A 19,261-nucleotide genomic window follows, 5' to 3' on the forward strand; every position below is an offset into this window, starting at 1 on the left:
CAGAATCAACAGAAGGATCGGCATTGATTTGGGACCTCTTAAACCTGATCCCAATTGTAATCCTCAGCTAATGAGGTTGCTGTGCAGTAGCTTAGGAGGATGAGAAGTTGTCTGCCAGGTGAAAGATCAGCAGTTTGATTCCTTGCTATGCCAGACCACACGTTTACAGGTTCTAAGCCAAGACGCTGAACCCCATTTTGCCTCTGATGTGGAGAAAAAGCACTGTAAGACTACGAGGTGCTTTATGTTTGTGTATGAATGTGTATTAGTGGCTTGTAGTGTAGAAGCTGTTTGAATAGTCAACTAGATTAGAACAGTGCTATATTAATATAGTCAATTTACCATTACTTGGTTTTCCACTTATACCAGCTGTGTCAGTTTCTAATTCACTCTCATTTGAGTTTTCATCATCACTGTTTCTGGATTACTTTTAGTGCAAGAACAACTTTTATTACCGTTTTTGCTGCTGTTTCCGGACTTCTTTTGGATCCTCCAACAAACGCTGTTGCAAGCGCCAAAGAAAATCCATTTGTATTACCTGTGTCTCTCCCCTACAATAATAATTTGTTGCGACAGGGTTGTCCACAGCGATGTGGTGTGGAGAGAGGTAAAAGTAATTGATTATTGTTCGACCAGAACCAGAAAACACGTCACTGTAAGTAATCCTGTGAGATCTTCACCACAACATGAAAAGATAACCACTAACACACCAGACTTTTTTTTTTGCAAAGAACAATAACAATATTTTATTAACTTGAAACAATATCAGATGCAGCAAACAAGGATTTGTTTTTATCAATACAAAGTAGCAATATTCAAATAATTACATTCAGCCAAAAGAGCGACAAAAGTATTCAAGGAAAAGAAAGAGGAAAAAGAACGAGAAAGGATTGAGATTCAGAGTGCGTGTTTGATGCTGATGGTGATATGCATCCCAGTCAGGGTGTGGATGGGATGATACATTCATTTCGGGTCACTTTGTCCTCATACCCTGTTAGTTCAAGTGTGTCTGTCTCTGTTGGGGAGTTTTATGGCTTTGCTCTCTGAACTCTCTCAAGTCCTCTGTAATCTAGCGTCACTCTGTAGGTACCACAGCGTCGACCTAAACCCATGAAGATTGTGGGATGTTTTAAGTTAAGAATGATGTGGTCTGTCTTTCAGAATTCCAGACTACATTCAGTTCACACTTTCTTTGTTTCTGTCTGGGACGTGTCTGCTTGGTTTTGTTCTACTGATGGGAGCCGGTGGTGTGAGGAGTGCGGTCCTGAGCCCATGAGCTTTGTTCTGAAATGGTAAGTTGGTTTTACAGGGTTGACAAGGGCAACACCGCCAACTGAATATTCATACGCCCTCCTGCCTTGACACTGTCCAACAAATGTTTTGATGTATTTTTATAGCACTGGGTCCCCATGCAACTATAACACACACACACACATACACACACACACACACACACACAGTCAGAATCTGGAGCACTTCTCTCTGATAAGTATCCAATGTCAGCACTTGCCTGAAGCAACAAACTAAAATACGCTGCCCAGGGACACAAACACTGGTACAAGAGGGAACGTGTTTCAATCTAAAGACATCTGTCTGAATCAAAAGCAGGAGGCTTTTCTTCTATCATAGGGTGAAAAAATATCAATCACTTATCAATCAAAGAAAGAAACCCAAAACAAGAAGGCAATGAGTTTTCTGGGGTTTTCTCTAAAGCTGTCACCTGGAAACTAGTGATGGTGAGAAGGAGCAAGACAGACAGGTGGGGAAGTGCAAATGGACTGAAGGGGGGAGAAGTTAAAAAAAAAAGACAGACAGGAGAGATGTATACATCTTCCAATCATCAGCAAGTTAATAAAAGCTGGATAATTGGCCGTCAACAAAGGTAGCACTCAGAAGTCCCCTAAATTATGTAATAAACTGCCTGCAGGGAAGGATGGAGTGAGAGAGAGATTAAAAAAGTGGGAATGACAGACAGGAGGACAGGAGAGGAGGAGAGAGCAGGAAGTGAGGAATATGAGGAAGTATACAACAGCACCACCTCTGCGGAGGGCTCAGGATGCAGTCAGGGTAAATATCAATGAATAAAGTCACGGTCCTCAGATGTATGATAATAAAGACAAAACCCATTCATGTGGATGTGAGAGAAAAAATGAAAATGGGAGACACATCACAACAAGGTGCCTGCCTTTTCTGTCTCTCACTCACACACACATAAAAACACACGGGCCAGGGAGAGTATGAGGACACTGAGACAGACAGCCAGAGAAAAAGCATACACAGGAATGAACCGAGTGAGCTGATAAGTAGAGGAAAGTGGTGGCGGGGAACAATGGCACACTCGCGTCACGACGCCTGGACAAAAGCACAACCTCACCATACCTGCATCGACCACCTTTTAATTTCATCCAAAAAGACAAGGAGGCAAACCTGCACTCTGTAACCTCTCCTTACATCAGCAACGTACACAGGAACAGGTGCAGGGTGTTTGATACCTCCATCCAGCTCAGACTATCACTTTATTTGATATTCATAATCTTCTTAAGTGGTAGAGGGGAATAAAAACTAAGACCTGAGTGAAGCCATGTAAGATGTGATGATGCAATTTGAGAGGTCAAAGATGACATATGGGAGGCACAGCTTCAATGGTTCCCCCTGAGTTGTCACTGTCTATTCCAACTCTCTTTCCTGGGATTCCATGTCTTCATTAGTTTTAGGTGAAGAAGTCAACAAACTTAGCAATTTTCATCAATCTTTTTTCCAAGAATTTTTTTTTGCAATTTACTGTATTTAGTCGTTTCAAATCTCCAAAAGCAGCAAAAGCTCAGCCACAGTACACCAGACACTGTTTTAAAGGGAATCGCTGCATCTAATGGGTTTGACATCTTACACAGCCACACACACACAATCACGCACACAGTTTCACAAAATGTCACATACAAACTTGCCTCTTAAGGCTTTTCTAAATAAACAGCATAGTAGTGAAGACTGAATCTGTGCTTTGATTATTTGTAGAAAATAACTATGCACAAAATCACACACACACACACACACACACACATATGCTCACATATGCTCACATATGTGCAAGATGTCAGTGACAGAGGAGTGGTGTGTGCATGTGGGTGGGATGTATTGATGCTCTGGTGCAATGGGATTTCCTGAGTTGTATGAATGACAACTCCCTCAGGGAGTCCCTACAGCACTCCTTATGTCACCGTGGAGATGGAAAATTCTGTATGTGTCACATACATGTACCCGATTGAGAGGATCTTAGAAAAGGAGGGAAAATATGGAATAAAAGGAAAAGCTTTTCCAGAGTCAGTACAAGAGGAAAGGATGAACAGCATTCTGAAGAAAAAAAAACAAAAGTTCTTCATGAGGATCATGACAAATGGCAATAACAAACCGTATCACAGTATCCTCTTTTGAAATCGAAAATGAAAAACAAAACTCTTCTGTTCACATTTGTACTGTTACTTTTTCCTAGAAGACTATATCACACAGTGATAACAAAGAAAAGAATAGATCTACAGCCACGTTAGCTTCGTGCAAAAAACCACATACACTGGCACGCCGCATAGGCAAAGAGATAAAAGCAAGACAACGCATACAAAAATATAGAAAATCTCCAATGCAACTGATCTCTTCACAGGAAGAAACTTCTCTGCTTTTCAAACCAGTCACTTCTCACCACTGAACCACACACGTCACTTAAGGGTCGCTTCAGCGACATTCTGCTTGTGTTTCCTGTCATCACCGCTGATACTGCTGTGTGTTTTACTTAAGACAACCTAGTTAGTGGTGTCCTTCATGCAGGCATCCGCAGAACAGCCAGAAATATCCAGTCGTAGTTGATCATTATGTCAGGTGTCCATCATAATGATGTTTGGAATAACAGGAACAACATGTTTGAGTGATAGAAAACTAGTACAGTAAAAGCAGATCATTTCTGTCATCTCATTTGGGATAAAACCTTTTTTTTTTTTTTTTTTTTACTTTGTTGTTTTAAAATACATACTATGTTCTGTCACTCTGAAGACATTCCAGCATTTAATCATAATGGGTAGTGACAGTGTTAAATATTTTGGCATACTCAGCAAGCCATGCCTAAAAGGATGCTATTTAGTCTCTTGTAAAGGAGGGTGATGGGATGGGGGAGGTGAGAGCAGGTGCCTAGATGCAGTCATCCTGCTGCCCTGCCTTCCAAACCACCCTTCCGTCCCATGGGAGAAGGGGAGGAGATGGACAGGGCTAATACAGCACAGCTGAGATTACAAATCATGCTCTAGACCAGGTCAGCCCATCGATTTCAGCACTTGCAAAACACATGCAAAGATAAGTCAAAGTTTTGGACTCTTGTTTTGAAAATTGTGAGCGTCATACCCACGAGTCAGTGGTTGGACTGCTGTACCAAGTCCAGCACTCACTGTTTTCACACAGATGAAAAAGATTGTTTGGACGCCTTCAAAGCAAATAGAGTTGACACATACAATGGGGACAACGCAGTTACCAGGTGGAAAGAGGAGCTCAGATGCTGCAAGTAAGGCAAAGACAGATGATTTATACATCGGTCAAGAGAAGGGGGGGGGACAAACATCTTACTGAGAGGTTGAAATTTTTCAGATGCCATCACAGAGAGGGGGAGCTGTTGCAAAATATCAGAAAACCCCCAGGCTGGTGGAGGGATTAGACACTGAAGAGAGAAGACAAGAGTCATTAGATGTTAGGCTCCTCTGCCCTCTCATCCAGCTCCTCCTCTTCATCCTCTTCATCCAGGGAAACGACCCCAGAAGAAGCGACATCGGACACCCTCCTGCGTGAATCATAGTCAGGTGGGTATTCCACCCCGTTGCCCTCAGCATCCACCTGGCACACGGTGCTCTCATAGTCCTTGCAGGGGGTGTCACTGTCCTCACCCGGTGACAGGTACGTCTCAGAATAAGACATGGAGTAAGGAGAGTCCTGACCCCTGCAAGGCCTGCTGCCCCGTCCACCCCCACCCCGGCTGTGGAAGCCACAGTCTCCCCCACCAGGCACATTCTGCCCCACCCTCTGAAGTCGGGCCAGCAACTCCTCCCCTCCATGCAGCGCAGACAAGATCTTTGCTGCGAGCTCGGCAGCGTTGCTGTGGGAGTGGGTGCTGCGGTGACCGCCCAGGTCACGTAGCAGCGGGTGCTGCTCGTCAAGGCTGTACAGGCTGGAGCACAGGGTGTCCGGAGAGCCTGCTGTAGGGGAGGGCTCTCTGCTGCCACCTCCCTCTCCAACCCCTCCCCCACTCTCGGAACAGGGCCCCTGCAGACCCAGGTGTTGGCAAAGCTGGCTGTGGATCAGGTCCTTTAAGTAGGGTGGATAAGATGGCACATCTAGAGGGAATGATACAGACTGTGAGCATGAAGTTCTGAAGGAAGAAAACCAATAAGAGATGAAATATATTACAAAACCACAATGTTATCGGTTTGTGATCCTTCTGTGATGTTACAGCATGAAATACTAATACAAGCATTTCTGTTCATTTAAAGGCACCCTTTGGTGCCTCTGAGGATCGCCCTGTTTATGAGCAATATCACCGTTTTCTTTGTACCTTGAGGTTTACTATCAGATTTCATGGCAACGTAGATGACAGTAATTGATCATATACTTAATACAAATACTACTTCCAGACATTTTTACCACTTTTCAGGAAATGCATATATATATGACCTTTCAACTTTTTAGTGTGTAAATACGATGAAGTTTGTCTTTTATTGGTTCAAGTGAATTAACAAATTACAGGTTAAAGTCTTGGTTGCATATCAGAAACCTTTTATGGGAATAAAGTTTTTAATGTACAAAACTGTCAATACAGTTCTGAAATAAAAATAAAAATGCTTAAAAAACAATTGTTGTAAAAGAAACAGAATTTAACATTTAACGAAACACTTTTCTTTTTTTTTTTACCAAAAATGACTGTCAGAACGAGGTGTGTGAAGGAGGACCCGATTACATATATTCCAAATGAAACTGGATTTATTCAAATATCCAAACAAAAGGCACGGCTGAGCCAGAATACAAAAAACTTGATAAACCAAAACCTGACTATGACTGTGAAAACCTGAAAAAGACAACATGGACAAACCTGATACACATGAGTGACATGAGGATCTGGCAATGAACATGAAAAAAACCTGGAGACTAAATACTGAGGAGGGAGATTATTGAGCGAAGGCAGCTGAGGGGAAAAACACAGGTGACGTCAGTGAAGCTGATGGCAGGGCGAGAGTGACTGAGGAAAACATGGCAAAACTCGAGATTAGACAGAAACCTAAAACATGAAATTGTGACAATTTGTAAAGACTCATAATGATATTTTTGTTGTGTAATAAAAAGAGAGACCAAATGCAAATATTCTGTTTTCCCATTTTAGAATCTTAAAATTACACATTAAAACATAAACAGATACATTTCCTCTGTGAAATGTAAATGAAAAGAGGATCAGAAATGTTAAAAACACCAGTAGTAATTTATAAACATATATAATATGAAACAATCTGCAAACTGAAGCAGTATTTTTTTAAACAATAACTCATTAAGATGTATGTACCGAAACCATCAGTTTGATTATAATTTGATTGATTTTTTTTTGTGTGAATTCATCTTTAATTTTAGACAGAGGAGGTTAATTATGCATCCATAACCAAATACATTGCTGAAGGTCAAAGAAGTGGGTTTTACAGTATCACTGACTCAGCTCACATTTCATGAAGAGTTGATTACCAGAACATACAGGCCAGTACGTGTGAATCCACGGTTAAATATATGAAGACAGAGAAGCTAAGACATTTAGCTGAATGTTATTAGCTGCAGTACAGATTATTATTGGCTGAGCGTAATCAAGATGAAAGCTGTGGTACATGCACACCAGCACACTTGTGCCACTACTGTGGCCAAATACACTGTGTGTATGTATAACCCGCTCACACCCCATCCTCACAAAGACGTTGTCACTGCAGCAGAGAAAATGATATTAAACTTGCAGGAGGGATATCAAATTACACAGAGGAACAAAAAAAATGTCACGAGAGGATGAAAACTAGGGCACTGGGACAACGAAGGATACAGAGAAAGGGATGGGGAGAGAGAGATGGATGCGCAAGAGGGTGTGTAGAGGGGTAGGAATCAATACATGTGATTTGGCTGTTGTGTGTGTGTGTGTGTGTGTGTGTGTGTGTGTTTACCTGTGCTCTGTGTGGTGGGTTCATTGGCAGGCACAAAGTCTTCATCATATGAGTCATCGTTTGACTCGTCACCATCCACTGAGGACCAGGCCCTCAGCTTAGCCTCTGCGATGGCAAACTGCTCTGCTACACCTGCAAACGCACACATACGCACATGAGCTCCACATGCACACAAGAAATTAGACGGTTGGCATGGTAACAAGAAAGCACTGGGCAGCACTGTGCCTCTGCACCATGCAGCTGTTTTCTGATTGACAGGTCTGTGTGAGGAACAGCACAGCATAGCATTGGGGTGGACACAGACAGCATTCCAAATACAAACAATGCTCTTCAGCCGTCATTTGGCTGGTGCGTTTAAGATGGATGACACTCTGTGTTTGATGGCATTGATATGCAGGTTGAATTCCTGCCAGCACAGAGGAGCTTGAAGACGCACAAAGAAGAAGTGCAGGTTTAATCTGTGTGTCTCTCAAAAGGCCAGGAGAAATCTACCTTTGTGAGGTAAGCAGTAGAGTTTTCTCAAATTGGAATGAATCCAAGAATCACTTCATGAGGGGCCAAGGACAGATACCAATGGGTAGGGTGTGCATTTTCTTGGTATCTTAACATATCTACAAAGCAAAGGGAAGGTTGGAATATATTTAATGTGGAAAAAATGAACACACACACACTTAACTGATAGAAACATACTAAAATGGCAATTTTATTAATGATTGCATTTCTGAATTGATTTATCAGTTATCTTCAAGGCCATTCGAGCAGCAACATGTACATTAAACTAAAAGTTATGCACACTGTGAAGCCTGTGGGTTGGCAAAATAAATAAAGACACATGTCTTCTCAATCACCATCTTTAGGTGAACACAAACACAGCTCCAGAGAGAGCATCAAGCAGCCAGACTTCTCATTTTAGTTGCAACAGAACTGATTTCAACCTATCATGGCTGACCTAATTTTCCACATTTCGGCTATTTAAAAGCAGCCGCAATCAAAGGAAAGGAAGTTTCCTGATAACCCTTCCCCAACTGAAAGCCTTGTTTTGAAAGCAAAAAACAATTATTCCAGACACATGTTCATGTCAAACACACGGTTGAAGCACAAAAATAGGATGTGTGTATCCTATGTTTTTGTACATGGACTGTAGTTATATAGCTATTTTCTAGTTAACCACTTATAACACTTTTGTGGCTCAGTGGTTAGAGTCGGTTGTCCAATAACCGGAGGGTTGGCAGGTTCGATTCCCACTCTCGCCACTCAAAAAATTGGTGGACAGCTGGAGGGGTGTCCGTCCACCTCCTTGTCACAGCCGAGGTGTCCTTGAGCAAGGCACCCTACCCCCAAGTTATCAGGCCCCTCTCTTGTGGAATAAGCTGCCAGTAAATGTCTGGGAAGCAGACACCCTTTCCACTTTTAAGACCAGGCTTAAAACTTTCCTTTCTGATAAAGCTTATAGTTAGGGATGGCTCAGGTGATCCTGAAACATCCCATAGTTAAGCTGCTATAGGCCTAGACTGCTGGGGGAGCTCATCTGTCACACCTTTCCTCACTTTACTCTCTTTTTCCCCTGTTTAATTTCTCAAATGATATTATGTACATGTGACATTATTGTGGTCATTAACTTGTGTTTCCCTGTTACAGTCCCCCCCCCCCCTTTCTGTCTTCTCAAACCCCAGCTGGTCGAGGCGGATGGCCACCCTTCCTGAGTGTGGTTCTGCCAGAGGTTTCTTCCTGTTAATAGGGAGTCGTTCCTTTCCACAGTCGCCTCTGTCACACTGCGGTGAGGTCAAGTGGGTTTTTTGTCATGCCTCGTCATTTCCTGTTTTATTTTGAAAGATTAACTTCCCTCTCGTTTCTGGTCACTTGCCCTTCCTCTTGTGTTCCCGTCTGATTGTCGCATGAGTGATTCCACCTGTTCCCCGTTAACCCTGTGTGTATAAGAGTTGAAGTCTCCCCTTGTCTTGTGCCAGTGTGTCGTTATCGTTGTTGCCAACATACCTCACTCTTGCTTTCTAATACCAAGTCCATGTTCTATGCCACGTTTCGGATCTCGCTAAGAGAGTTTTTGTTTTGGATAACTTTTGTATTTATAGCCTTGTTAAAAAACAGATTAAGTTTGATAGCATTTTTGCGTTTTCCTCCGAGTGGAGTGATTTTTCGTTTCTTAGGAAATTTTCATATCTTAGTGCCTCCTAATTTTACAGGAGAGGGTTTTTGTTTTTCCTCCGTAGCAGGAGCGATTATTAGTTTAAAATATAAAGTTTCGAAGCCTTTGTTTTTCCTCCTCAGTGGAGTGATTATTATATCTATAACTTTTCATAGATATCTAAGATCTCCCAAAATGAGAGAAGTATATAATATTATTGATAACTTATATATAGCCCTTTCTGTTCTCTCTTGGAGAGTTTTGGACAACCGTGTTCCTCCTGAAATAAAAACCTTGGATTTACAACACCTGCTCCTGTGTCCTGCAAATTCTCTGGTTCTGACAGTACACACTGGCCAGAATGGACGCAGCAGGTTCCGAGTTTTTGAGCGCAGCTCTCGCTTCGCAGGGAGATCGTCTCTCCCAACAGGATGAACAGATGGCAACCCTCGGCCAAGGGCTCGAAAACCTCGCCCGGAGCCAGAGGGACTTCCAGGACAGCGTCTCGGATTACATGGGGAAACTCACGGACCAGATGCAGCGACTTCTGGGGCGCTTTGATCAGAGCACCACTGCATCTACCTCTCTGGATCCCGCGCCTCAACCCGCTCCGACCCACTCCGTCGTTGGAACCCGACTAGCCTCTCCGGAGCGCTTTTCAGGAGAGGTTGGTCAGAGCAGATCGTTTATTATTGATTGCGAGATGCACTTTGAATTAAACCCCCACCAGTTCTCCACAGACAGAGCCAAGATCGCCTACATGGTTACCCATCTGTCTGGAAGAGCGAGAGAGTGGGCCAGGGCCGAGTGGGAGAAAGGCTCATCACTCTGCACCTCCCTTCGGTGCTTCAAAGAGGGGCTGCGCAGAGTCTTTGATCCGGTCTCTTCGGGGCGTCAGAAGGCAAGAGAGCTGAGCGGACTTAAACAGGGCCGAGAATCAGTGTGCGATTTCGCCATTCGCTTCCGGACCCTTGCAGTGGAGAGTGGATGGAATGACAGGGCCCTTTACGACGTCTTTCTGAAGGGGCTGGCCGCCCCCATTCAGGAGCTGCTACTCCCTCTGGACCTTCCTGCTGACCTGGACTCTCTCATCGCACTCGCTGTCCGGACGGACAACCGACTCCGGGAGTACAAGACGCAGCGGGGAGGGCACCACCTGTCAGGGGGACATCCTCCCCCCCCTTATTCATCTCCACGTACAGCCATCCGCAGAACCCCGTCGCCTCATCTTTCTCATGCTTCCTCTCCTGCTGGAGGAGAGGAACCCATGCAACTAGACAGAGCCCAACTCACGCAGGCAGAGAGACAACGCCGCTTCAGGGAGAGACGGTGTTTCTATTGTGGAGAAACCGGACATCACGTCTCCTCATGCCCGGTGAGACCCCCTCAGGTGAAAACAAACCACGACAATTCAAGTTCCACGCCACGCAAAAGATTTTACACCCAGGTAAAACACAAAAACACCATCTTAGACCTGGAGGCTCTTATTGACTCAGGGGCTGACGAAAGTCTCATGAGCCGCTTTCGGACAGACCGTTCTAAGAAAGTAGTTATCAGAACTACCCTCCTCGAATTTCGTTCTGATAACTATCCTTCCCCAGCGGAACTGTTTCAGTCTGCATTCGCACATGAGTCGGGACCTGATAGGGACTAACGCTAGGCGTCCACCATTCCGGCACGTCAAGCCGTATCCAACGCATTCAATTCATTTTCAATGAAATCCGGCCGATCGTTGTCGCCGTGCTCGCAAAGCATGCTGGGATTCCGGCACGGCGAGCGGGGGACTTGCGGCACGTCAAAACGTTGGGCTCGCTCGAAGTTTATGCAAATTTGCCACGGCAGACGGAGTGCGTTATCCAATGACTGTGGATCATGTGATCCCCTGTGTCGGCTCAGCAGCTCTCTTCGCTCGCAGATCCACAGCCATGGTGAAATACGAAATAATTTTCCATTGCTGACGATTTATACACATTAATTTCCCTCCAAAACTCAAATTTTTAGAGGGAGAAACTTCGGTTGGTTAAAATCACAAGTTATTTACTTTTCCCCCGGAGCCCGTATGTTCTATACAACTTCGTATACAGGCCCCTCTGTACACGCCCACTGCAGCAGCAACACGGCGAGACTAGGCATCCAATCCGGCGAGTTACGTTGACGTGCCGGAATAGTGGACGCCTAGCCTGATGCGCCGCGCGCAGCCGTCTGCTTCAGTGACGTGTTAGCCGTTAGGCTAGGCGTCCACTATTCCGGCACATCAACGTAACTCGCCGGATTGGATGCCTAGTTGTCGCCATGTTGCTACTACAGTGGGTGTGTGGGGCGTGTAGAATGGCTCCGGGGGAAAGTAAATAACTTGTGATTTTAACCAACCGAAGTTTCTCCCTCTAAAAATTTGAGTTTTGGAGGGAAATTAATGTGTATAAATCGTTAGCAATGGAACATTATTTCATATTGTACCATGGATCCGGATCTGCGAGCGAGGAGAGCTGCTGTGCTGCTGCTGCTGCTGCGACACAGGAGAACACATGATCTACTGTCATTGGATAACGCACTCCGTCTGCCGTGGCAAATTTGCATAAAGTCCGGCCGAGCCCAACTTTTTGACGTGCCGCAGGTCCGCCACTCGCCGTGCCGGAATCCCAGCATGCTTTGCGAGCACGGCGACAACGATCGGCCGGATTTCATTGAAAATGAATTGAATGCGTTGGATACGGCTTGACGTGCCGGAATAGTGGACGCCTACCGTTAGCCGTTTAGCGCTACATTCAAACACAAAACAAAACGGTAAAAGTAATGAGAGTAGAAAAAACACCACCAAGAAGCTAATATGGAGAGTGGGGAGGCCACTGTGTTTATGGTCTGCATGATGGTGATATTAATCATGGACAATCACATCAGGCGTCTAATATCGAGGCTGGAAAAGCTCACAGAGAGAGTCAGTAGACGATACTTTTTCATTTCATGAAGGAAGAAAGGAGAGCAGAGCGCTGCAGACAAATGAGACCAGTGTAAGTTTAACTTATTAAACACCCGCCGGTTGTGTCCGTGTATGAGTAAACATTTCAGCCGTGATAGCATGACATGGGGCGTAGCTACCGACCACCACACACCTCCGTCAGATCGTTCTATAGAACCATGAAAAGACCCGACCTCGGAGAAGGAGCTAAATAGTTATAGGAACTAAGGGAGAAAGCCCCGAGTTCCTGTATGTCCGAACACGGGAGAAAACGGCCCCGCGGATTAAAAGGTTATTAGAACTGCCAAAGGTTCCTACAGTCCGAAAGCGGCTATGGTCTGGGAAATAGCCAAAAAACTGGGGCTAAAAACCGAGGCTCTACCACAACCGATTAAAGCCAGCGCTTTGAATGGCAGCTTGCTTTTTTCCATCACCCACGTGACAGAACCCACAACCCTGGTCACAGAGGGACACATTGATAAAATAACCTTTTTCCTGTTCCATTCACCCACTCACACCCTGGTTTTGGGACATCCATGGCTCATAAAACACATGTCCTCACATTGACTGGCCTACGGGCAAGATTCTGGGGTGGGGAAGAGACTGTGAGGGCAGGTGCCTGCAGACCAAGGCTGGCAGACCAGTTCAAGTCATGTTAAATACTGTTTCTGCTCCTATCACAGAGTTCCAGTCACCAGACCTGACGTCGGTTCCCACCTGCTATCACCATCTAAAGGACGTTTTTAATAAAGACAAGGCCATGTCTCTTCCCCCGCACCGCCCATACGACTGTGCCATCAACCTCATTCCAGGAGCCACCATTCCCAAGGGCCGCTTATATTCTCTGTCAAGACCCGAACAACTAGCCATGAAGGACTACATCCAGACATCATTAAAGGCGGGTCTCATCCGTCCTTCCTCACCACCTGCCGGAGCAGGGTTCTTTTTTGTGGACAAAAAAGATGGATCACTAAGACCCTGCATAGACTACAGTCCCCTTAACGACATCACAGTAAAAAACCGCTACCTGCTTCCCTTGATGTCCACTGTGTTTGACCAGCTTCAACAGGCTGCCATATTCACCAAGTTGGACTTACGCAATGCATACCACCTTGTTCGCATTAGAGAGGGGGACAAATGGAAGACCGGCTTTAACACCCCTAGTGGCCATTACGAGTATCTCGTCATGCCTTTCGGACTTACTAATGCTCCTGCTGTGTTCCAAGCTATGATCAATGATGTTCTTAGAGATTTTCTGGACTTTTTCGTATATGTGTATCTTGATGATATTTTAATTTACTCACCTGATTTAAGTACTCATAAGCACCATGTGAATCAAGTACTCCAACGTCTACTAGAAAATCACCTGTATGTCAAAGCAGAAAAAAGCGAGTTTCATGTTAACACCACTTCCTTCCAAGGTTTTATTATAGCTCCCGGCAAAGTCCAGATGGACCCAGCTAAGACCAGCGCGGTGGCCGAGTGGCCAACACCAGACAGCCGTAAGAGGGTCCAACAATTCCTGGGCTTTGCAAACTTTTATAGACGCTTCATTAGAGGTTTCAGCACCATCACTGCTCCTCTTCACGCCCTCACCTCACCACAGGTTCGGTTTCACTGGGGGCCGAAGGAAGAAGAGGCGTTCCAGCGACTCAAACGCCTTTTTACCTCTGCACCCATTCTCTCCTTGCCGGACCCCCAGCGCCAGTTCGTCGTAGAAGTCGACGCGTCCAGTGAGGGCATCGGGGATGTTCTCTCCCAGCGGTCCGAGACAGATGGCAAAATGCACCCGTGCGCCTTCCTTTCACGACGGCTGAGCCCAGCGGAGAGGAATTATGACGTAGGTAACCGGGAGCTGCTGGCGGTCAAGGTCGCCTTGGAGGAGTGGAGACACTGGCTGGAGGGGGCACTTCAACCGTTTATTGTCTGGACCGACCACAAGAACTTAGAATACATAAGGAAAGCCAAACGGCTCAATTCACGCCAGGCCAGGTAGACTTTATTCTTTAATCGTTTCTGCTTCATGTTGTCTTACAGGCCAGGGTCCCGGAATGTCAAGCCTGACGCCCTGTCCCGCATCTACGACCCTGCGCCTGCTGCCAAGGAACCTGAACCCATCCTCCCACTAAACTGTGTGGTTGGAGCGGTTACCTGGCAAATAGAAAAGGAGGTGAAGCAAGCAAACGGTGAGACCCCTCCACCTAGTGGTTGCCCAGATAATTGTCTTTTTGTCCCGGTTAATCTGCGCCCACAGGTGATCCATTGGGCCCACACCTCGCTGCTCACCTGCCATCCGGGAGTACGGAGAACCATGTTCGCCATCTCCCAGCGGTTCTGGTGGCCATCCATGGAGCCGGAGGTTCGGGAGTACATTGAGGCTTGCTCGGTCAGCGCCCGTAACAAAACATCCTCCGGGTCACGCAGGGGGCTGCTGCACCCGCTGCCGATTCCCTCCAGACCGTGGTCTAATATCTCGATGGACTTCGTCACGGGGCTCCCGGTCTCAGCAGGTAACACCACGGTTCTGACCGTGGTGGATCGGTTTTCGAAAATGACTCACTTCATTGCTCTGCCTAAATTACCCTCTGCCAAAGAAACAGCTAGCATTATGATGCAACATGTTTTTAGAATCCATGGTTTCCCCAAAGATATCGTTTCTGACCGGGGGCCCCAGTTCATCTCCCGGTTCTGGAGTTAGTTCTGCCGGCTCATTGGTGCTTCTGTCAGAGATTGGACTGAAGACAAGTTTCGGTGCAATCTGTTGGTTTCCTTAGCTCGGAAATTGTTTTTGAATTGGCTCTGTATGAATGAATTGGATTATTTATAAATAATTATGATTACAATTAATTGAATTCCAATTGGCTTGAATTGGACTTTATTTTCTAAGTGCCTTGAGATGACATTTGTTGTATTTGGCGCTATATAAATAAAATTGAATTGAATTGAATTGAATGTGTGACCATGTGCATGTGTCAACAGGTGCCAACCTGGATGGGTTAAAAGCAGAGGAAAAATTTCATGTGTATGCGTGCACAAATAAATCTGATCTTAATATGCACTCATACTCTATATAATTTTACAGGCAACGCAGTGGTATTCCTCTATCACATACATTTACACACTGATGGACGGATGCATCAGAGGCAACCTGAGGTTCAGGACACTTCACCATATGGTCAGGGAAAGCCAGAAATCGAACCGCTGCCGTCTGCTCTTCTTCCTGAGCTACAGCCATGTGTGTGCCTGTGCGCGTGTGCACATGCCTGCATGCAAAAGGGGGTGTTTGTATGAGGTGACTCAGCAAGAGCTATAAGGTCAAAGTGACCAATCCTCTTCTAACAACAGCAGCTCGCCAATCAGTGTCATTTCCTTTATACCTCTCTGCTCCCCCCCATTCTCCACTCCGTCATCCATCTGCTATGTATTCCTCTGTGTTCTCTTTAATGACATGCCTCTCTTCCCACTGTCTCTCTCAACAAAATTCTCTATTGACTCACCTGACTCTCCTCATTCCTGCTGTTCTCTTTTTTTTCAACCAGCAATCTTAGAGCTCTGTCCCTGTCTTTTCATTCCGATTCCCCTCTCCTCGTTTTCTTTCTCTTTATGTCTCCGTCTCTCTCAGTGGTCAATGCTCAGTATTCATATGTTGTCTCCCACAGAGGGAGAGATCGATGCTCTCATTCATCTTCCATTGTAGCTGGGTCCTGGCACAGCCTCCCTCAGAGAGAATTGTGCTGGCTGCTTTTCACTTCTCCTCTGAGAAGTCTTTTTTTCATTCTTTCAACAGAGGAAGAAAGAGAGCATTCACCTGCTGCAAACAAACTCTGTAATGCCACTGACCCACACACAGCACTACACAAAGAGTGCACATCAACAGATTCACACACGTACACATCTTCGTTTCTCTGTCGACCAAGCATGATGCCACAGCATGTAGGAGGAAGCCTACTTTAAAGGCATTTTTAATGCTATTTTGTTAAATACAAACTAACAGATTGCAACTCCGGGGTTGACTCCCTGCTTGTGTGTGGATATTGACACAATAAAGCAGATAAGGGAGAGATGGGGTTCATAGAAATGTAATGTAACGGGAGAATCATTGTGATTCCAGAGAGGGTAGTCCGATGATACACATCCCAAGACTTATCCAGCCAGGTGGTTATACTGAAGCAAGCCTGCTGACGAGGTTCATTGGGACAATGGGACGTGCCGGCTCTGTTCACCCCATACCTGAGGAGCTGCGTCAGAAATACCAAGACTGCCGAGCCATAGCTAGGATAAAGGCTAAATGGCGAACAGGACGGTGGAGGTATAAGCCTGCAGTTTCCTCCGTGATTATGGGGAATGTGAACTCTATGTCAAACAAGATCGACGAGCTGGCCGCCCTGGTAAGAAATGATAGGGCCTACGGGGAGTGCAGCCTGTTGTATTTCAATGAAGCATGGCTGACCGGCAACGTACTGGATGCTAATGCGGAGCTGCCCAGATTCCATCTGGTCAGACCGGATCGGGACTGTAAACAAAGCGGCAAGAGGAAAGGAGGGGGACTGGCACTGTATGTGAACATCAGATGATGCAACCCGGGCCATGTGACTGTGAAGGAGATGTTCTGCTCTCAGGACACTGAACTGCTAGCAGTGAGTCTCAGGCCATATTACATGCCGCGGAAGTTCTCTCATCAGCATAGTTGTTTACGTTCCTCCGCGAGCTCATGCGGACACGGCGTGTGACGTCATTCACACCGTCGTGTCGAGGCTGCAAACCCAGCACCCTGAGGCCTTGATTCTTGTCTCTGGAGACTTCAACCACTTTACACTTGACAATACACTTCAGGATTTCCACCAGTTTGTTGAATGCCCCACCAGAACAGGACAATTGACCTCCTATATGCCAACTCTAAGGAGGCCTACTCAGCCTTGGCAGCAGATCGACAACATGAGCCTGCATCAGCGGACGGTGCCCTCCATGTGGAAGACATCTTGTCTGGTTCCAATCCCCAAGAAGCCACACCCGAGCCAGCCAGAGGACTTCAGACCGGTGGCCCTGATGTCACACGTCATTCTGTACCTGCTGCACAAGGCTCAGTCTCACCTGGACAGGGGTAGTGGCGCTGTGAGGATCATGTTCTTTGACTTCAGCAGCGGCTTCAACACCATCCAGCCCATCCTACTGAGAGACAAGCTGAGCGGCATGGGAGTGGACGTGCACCTGGTCTCCTGGATTGTGGATTTTCTCACAGAGAGACCACAGTTTGTGAAGCTGGGCAGCTGCATTTCGGACACCATGTTCTGCAGCACAGGGGCGCCGCAAGGGACAGTGCTCTCCCCTGTCTTGTTCACACTCTATACATCCGACTTCCAGCATGAGTCAGAGGTCTGCCAAATGCAGAAATACTCTGACGACACTGCAATTTTTGGATGCAATGCAGATGGACAAGAGACGGAGTACAGGGGCCTAGTGGAAGACTTTGTGGGATGGTGCAGGTCTAACCATCTGCAACTTAACACCTCCAAGACCAAGGAGATGTGGTGGACTTCAGGAGGAAGAGACCCCATCTCCAGCCCATTTCCATTGAGGGCTCTGACGTGGAGGTGGTCAGGACCTGGGACTGCAGCTGGATGACAAATTGGACTGGACTGTTAACACAGACAGCAACCACTGTAAAGGACAGAGTCATCTTTATTTCCTGAGAAGACTGGGGTCCTTTAAAATCTGTAAAAAAAAAACTGCGGCTGATATTTTACCAGTCTGTTGTGTCTTTTATGCTGTGGCTTATTGGAGGGGCAGTATTAACAGGAGGGACGCTGGAAGTTTGGACAGACTGGTGAGGAGGACTGGATCTGTGGTGGGCACAGAGCTGGACTCTCTGTGTCAGTGGCAGAGAGACAGACCCTGGAGAAGACTCTGTCCATCCTGGACAACACACAACACCCACTACACCAAACTCTGATGAGACAGAGGAGCATGTTTCGCAGCAGGCTGCTGTCCCTGAGCTACTCCACAAACAGAAAACTCTCAAAAACTATTTTGTCCCCCTGGTCATGAGACTGTATAACTCTTCACTGGGTGGCCAGAGAGGATCATGATTAAACCCATTTTCACATACTGTTTGCACATGAGTACATTGCACATTTTCATATATATTTCTTTATACTTACTGTATATCCTATCTTATATTGGTACAAATTGAGTTTTTGTTTGTTGTTTTGTTTGCTGCCTTCGGGTATCTATCTATCTATCTATCTATCTATCTATCTATCTATCCACTTGCTCAGCCATCACATCCTGGTTTCTTTGGAGCCAAAAATGACTTTATTTGGAGAATACGTTGTAGGTAGGGGAAGTCTGATTCTTTATCAATCAAAATGTGAAATCATTTTCAGAAAGACCACCAGAACACAAATCAGAAGAGCTGAATCTATTTAATGAGATCTTAGAGATGCGTTTTAAAAATATTATTATTCACTAAGTATTTCAAGAGCAAAGTTTTTTTTATTGGAATTTTTTGGAGCCAGCACCAAACAGATTTCCCTGGTATCGCACTTTAACGCACTTCCACGTTAGCTTCATGCCCAGCAGTGGATGAGTTTGTCTGTACTTTTAGATAAGTAAAAGGTGAAGTTTTAAAGGCTCTGATAGAGATTGAAGAGAAGGATTTCATACACAGGATTCCAAAGATATTGGAGCTTTTTCTTTTCACTCTCTCACATTTTTTTTTCCATATTACTTGACTCAAGCCATCAAAGAAGTTGGTGTTATGACACAATCCACATGTGTGGTCAGTTGCTGAGCTTTTTAAGCAATACTGAACTGTACATTAAATGAGAGGATCTGCGTTGACACAGTGGGTGCTCATTCATAATCCAGAGTGATACGCACCATGTGATGGTGATTGAAATAAATAAATAAATCAATGTGCAATCACTGACACACACTTGTCTGATTCAT

General features: G+C 45.6%; 1 protein-coding gene across 2 annotated transcripts in view; it reads right to left on the reverse strand.

Annotated features, from left to right (window-relative positions):
* Window positions 1–1,938: 1,938 nt before the first annotated feature.
* Window positions 1,939–19,261, reverse strand: part of fam131ab (family with sequence similarity 131 member Ab) — a 32,777-nt gene continuing 15,454 nt past the window's right edge. For both annotated transcript variants that reach the window (XM_075474107.1, XM_075474108.1), the window contains 2 exons: window positions 7,215–7,346; window positions 1,939–5,363 (listed from right to left, as the gene is read on the reverse strand). In XM_075474107.1, the coding sequence (XP_075330222.1) occupies window positions 4,717–5,363; window positions 7,215–7,346 (779 nt within the window). In that variant the 3' untranslated portion in view covers window positions 1,939–4,716. The remainder of the gene's footprint in view (window positions 5,364–7,214; window positions 7,347–19,261) is intronic.

This window comes from Odontesthes bonariensis, chromosome 9 (assembly GCF_027942865.1).
Source record: "Odontesthes bonariensis isolate fOdoBon6 chromosome 9, fOdoBon6.hap1, whole genome shotgun sequence".
Taxonomy (NCBI): domain Eukaryota; kingdom Metazoa; phylum Chordata; class Actinopteri; order Atheriniformes; family Atherinopsidae; genus Odontesthes; species Odontesthes bonariensis.